The sequence below is a fragment of the Fragaria vesca genome, linkage group LG6, assembly GCF_000184155.1.
Source record: "Fragaria vesca subsp. vesca linkage group LG6, FraVesHawaii_1.0, whole genome shotgun sequence".
NCBI classification, from domain to species: Eukaryota; Viridiplantae; Streptophyta; class Magnoliopsida; order Rosales; family Rosaceae; genus Fragaria; species Fragaria vesca.
Genome location: NC_020496.1, coordinates 10,492,234 through 10,496,807, shown reverse-complemented (window position 1 = coordinate 10,496,807; position 4,574 = coordinate 10,492,234). Strand labels below are relative to the sequence as shown.

The following is a 4,574-nucleotide window of genomic DNA, read 5'->3' as shown; positions in this document are numbered from 1 at the left end:
TCAAGTCGGTCCCAATAACACATCAAACATTCATGTATAAGTAGTATACTGAAAATTGGTAGACAAGAGTTAGTAATATAGCCGCTATAAATTGTTGGCCGAGTAAAATTTTCTTTTCCGTGTTGCCTTGGGAGTTGGTCATGATGTTCAGAGGGGAATAGAGAAGGGCCATTGAAATGCATTCCTCCTTGGCCTGAAAGATTGGCCTTCCTATCACATGCTTGTATTGGCTTCCACTCCATGCCTAAAAAGGATTAAAAATATGCAAGGTCATTCAGAGTGAATAATACCAAATTGCACTGCTATATTTCAACTTATAAATGACCTAAGTACAATACAACACACTAATGTTACTAGGACCATATTGTATTCGACATTATTTGACCACTTCAACATAAATGACAGAACACATGTTTATTTAACACGTACTTAAGTGGCCGTTTAAATTAAGAGATAATTTCACTTTACTACCCTGAACTTTAGGTCTAAAATCAGTTTGATACCTCATCTTTTTTTTAATCAATTTCATACCTAAACTTTCAAAATGACATCAATCTCGACTAAAATGACTAAAATAGCTCTGGTTAATTTTTTACCCTCTCAGAGTTAAGAATGGCAGCACCGACGGCCGGGGGAGGAGGAGGGGCTGCCGTCGGGGCCCATTACTGGTGGTAGGGGTGGATGCCGGTGCCGGCCATGTGGTGGATTTGGAGGCAGGGAGAGAGAGGGTAAAAAGATTAACCAGGGCTATTTTAGTCATTTTGGTCAAGATTGATGTCATTTTGAAAGTTTAGGTATGAAACTGATTAAAAAAAAAGATGAGGTATCAAACTGATTTTAGACCCAAAACTCAGGGTAGTAAACTGAATTTTTTCCTTAAATTAATGACACGTATTCTTGTAAAGAAAACTTTACAAAATGTTATTGTTTATTAAGTGTTTATCTCGAAAGAGAGATTATTTTGATAATGTTAAAGGCATTCCTTGGAGTCCACAGAGCATATATTAGTGCAAATAATGAATATTGTTTTGTCAAGATGCAGGCATGCAGCTAATGATCATGATCTACCTGTGTTTGTACAAAGCAGGGGGTGGAACACGACCTTATTGCAAGACATGAATATATATACCACTCTCTAGATAACTTTAGAAACACTACAATAACCCCATAATTATAAGAAAGCAATGTGCCATCTTGGAGACAAAGTAATTATCATGCTGGCTTTATCACTCATTCATTCTCTCCTAGTTTCTCTTTGGTCCAATTAGCAGATATATAATTAATAAAAGCTTCAGAAGTAATGGAACACAAATATACCATGCCAGCAACAGTAAGTTTGATTTTATTTACCTGCATTTGGTCCCCTGTGGTAACTACAAGAGCATCTCTATCTGGGGTAAAAGAAACCCAACCTTTCTTGGAGTAAACATGAAACTCTGAGGATCCATCACAAAGATGCAAACACAAGGCATGAGAGTAATCAGTTCCTCTTATCAGCATCCTAATCACATCATATCTCAGATAGCTATCCCACTTATCCGCTAAAACATTCTGATTGTGCTTGTAAAAACAACAAACTGTCCCAAGTTCTTTTCCCTGAACAAAAGTATTTCCATAAACAGATTCCTTTTGTTTAGTGTTCAATAAGCTTTGTAGAATTCTCTCACAAACCTTCTCTGTATCTGTCATAAGGATCTCCAATTTCTTGCTGCACAAGTCAAGCAGTTAAACTGGCATTATAAATCTTTGGTTCAATACATTCTTTATTTACCCAAAAAAACTAGAGCAGTTGGTCAATGTTACCTGAAATTTGAATACCCTATTGGCCAAATTCCCTCCATTGCCAACTTCAAACCTTGTTCTCTACACCAAACAAACTCTTCACTCAATTCCGTGTCAGCCTCCTCACCGTGAACTTCCTCGAACCCATATGTCTTCTCCGGTGACCTTGTTATGTCTGCCCGCTTCTCCAGTGGCACCTGGAATATCCCGATGGCTTCAGCCTGCACTGACCTTACAAAATCACTTGAAATCCCATGGTTCACTAACTGAAAGCACCCGATTCTTGCTATGGACTCCAGAATCTTGGCAACACTAGCATCATCATAATGATGTGAACACAATGTTTCAAAATCAATTGTGGGGGGATTTTCAACTGATTTTTGTTTTGGGAAGAACTTGTCTGGCAAGATGAGGTCAGGGACATTGAGGGAGTGCTGGAGGAATTCGGTAATGACATCGTCGTTTGTGAGGGATGATCGGCGGCCAGACGCAACTGGAGAAGGTGGCGGGGCACGGAAATCAATAGGGTTTTCGTGGACGGGTTCAAGTAAGTTTGCCATTGTTTTGGACTGAAACTAGGGGTGAGCTATAGCTAGTGATGGATCGAATAAGCTCAGTAACTTGTAGTCCTAGTACTTGTGTATATGACATTGGGGTATCTATCTATCTATCTTTATTTATGTGATAAAATGTAGTAAAATTGAAAAGAGAAAGGGTAAGGAGCATGAATGATGGCATGTCTTCGATGTTGATTACAACCCAGGAGCCCAGGAATGATCATGATCATAAGGTCTTTCACTTTGAGGCTTAGCTTTTCTTTTCTTTATCATCACTTTGCTTTACAGCTCCACAGTTAATTATCATCTTTGATTCTCTCTTAGGTAAGCATTTCCTTTCGATCTTTTTCTAATCTCAGGAGTCAGGACCCCTTAATCTCATGATTATCATCTTATTAAATATGGAAAAATATTCAAAAGACAGATGTTGTACGTATTAACCTATTCTTCATACTCTGTCGAGAAAAGATACTTGAACGTACCACATCAAACCAGCCTAGTTAAAAACGGCTTGGTTTGATTTGTCAGTGTCAACTTTCAACACATCTTCCAATTAGGGTGAGAGAACACAGAAAATTCTTACCAGCTACATTTGCAATCTGAAACTAATTTACACATGCAAGAGGAGCGACAAAAGAAAGATATAGGGCAATACTTGTATAGGGACTACACAAAATTACCTGAAATCAAATGAGTGCAGTGGAAAGGAAAGGAAAGTTGACAATGCTTAACAGTAGGAAAGGAACCTGCAGCATGCGGATATATATGCGAGAGTAGCATAGCCTCGGATCGCACAGTCACAGTACCTTACTCGTTTACAAGCGTGGTTTCCCCCATAGGAGAAGAAGGCGCAAGGTGCTGAATTGGCATGAATTGCCAATTAAGTTTTATGGTTTGCTAACTACAAAGTACAAACCTTGCTTTGGGCCTTAATGCGATTCGTTTGGAACACTAACGACTGAATATATTCGATATAAGTTATAGCACAACTTCTGCTAAGACCTACACTGGCCCAACTTCTGTTTTCGAAATTGAGTTCCCAACTGCATGCAGCTAGCTATTCGTCAAGCAGTGTGACCCCCCTCATATGATGGTTGCAATCAAGACTTTGATCAATCTTTTATGTTCAATTTGCATCAACGTTAATATATAAGATTCAAAATCGGCTTCCGATACCTATATTAAAGTAAAGACCGCTCGAGTTTTGGGAGGAATTACTTTATCTAAAGAGGCACAAATTGAAGGATTCAAGGTTTATTAAAAAGGAAATGCACAAAATGTCAAAAAAAGGAAGCATTTTGGATGCTATCTATGATCTATGATCGATTGATGGAAAATGAGGTTACAACAATTACATATAAGACTCGATAAGTAGAATGAGGTAAATGCACTTGCTGACTTAATTGCTATAAACCTATTATGGTTAACACAAATTACATGAAAACAAGATGTAGAAGAAACATATACCTAAAAGGCTAAAACGTAGCTATATATACTACTTTGTAATTTGTAAAGCCTTGTATCACGAAACAAGATCGATCAAGTCAGTTTTTATTTGATAAGTGCATCAGGAAATGGCTTGGAAATTAAAGAGGACTTTGTCATCGGAGTACGTTGACCTGATCAACTGGAAAAGGAGATAAATAGATTGAGAGGCTATTATTTTCTGTCTTTTTCGGAGTCCAACGCCTTTTGGATTTTATAATGTCGAACTACAGCCACCAAGGCCTTCTTAAAAGTCTTTTTAGATACAATTCATAAAAGTATTATTCTTCATTTTCAATAGGAATGCATCAATAAAACGGGCTATATGTTCCAGTATGATCCTCTTTCTTTTATTCTTTTTATCTCGAGCTTCCAACTCGTCGAATGCCGGGCTAACAATCACAATAAGAGGATCCACCTCTTTTTTTGGATAAAAGACTTCCTTAATTTTATTAAACAGAGTAATAATTATATTTTTTAATTCAATTGGCATTGACATAATAGGAATATTTCGTCTATTAAGGAGGATTCCCCGAATACCTAAAATAGAGATGATCATAGAAATGTTCGTCAACCAAGTTTGTTCAGTGTTGATGATGCTTCTCTTTGCAGTTAATTAACAGTTCGTACGTAAATAAGTGAATATGATCGAGTTTCAGAATATTCTGATTTTCAGAAAGCAAATTAACACAGGAAAGTATTGGAGTGGCTTTTACGGTTAAGCTAGTAGTATATTCTAGCTAATTAATA

General features: G+C 37.3%; 1 protein-coding gene across 1 annotated transcript; it reads right to left on the bottom strand.

Annotated features, from left to right (window-relative positions):
- LOC101309658 (1-aminocyclopropane-1-carboxylate oxidase 4-like) lies at positions 1–2,342 on the bottom strand. Its single transcript, XM_004305215.1, has 3 exons — positions 1,804–2,342; positions 1,351–1,708; positions 1–244 (listed from the first exon to the last, which is right to left on the bottom strand). The coding sequence occupies exons 1-3, from the start codon at positions 2,340–2,342 to the stop codon at positions 23–25; spliced, it is 1,119 nt and encodes a 372-aa protein (XP_004305263.1). The 3' UTR covers positions 1–22.
- Positions 2,343–4,574: the final 2,232 nt, after the last annotated feature.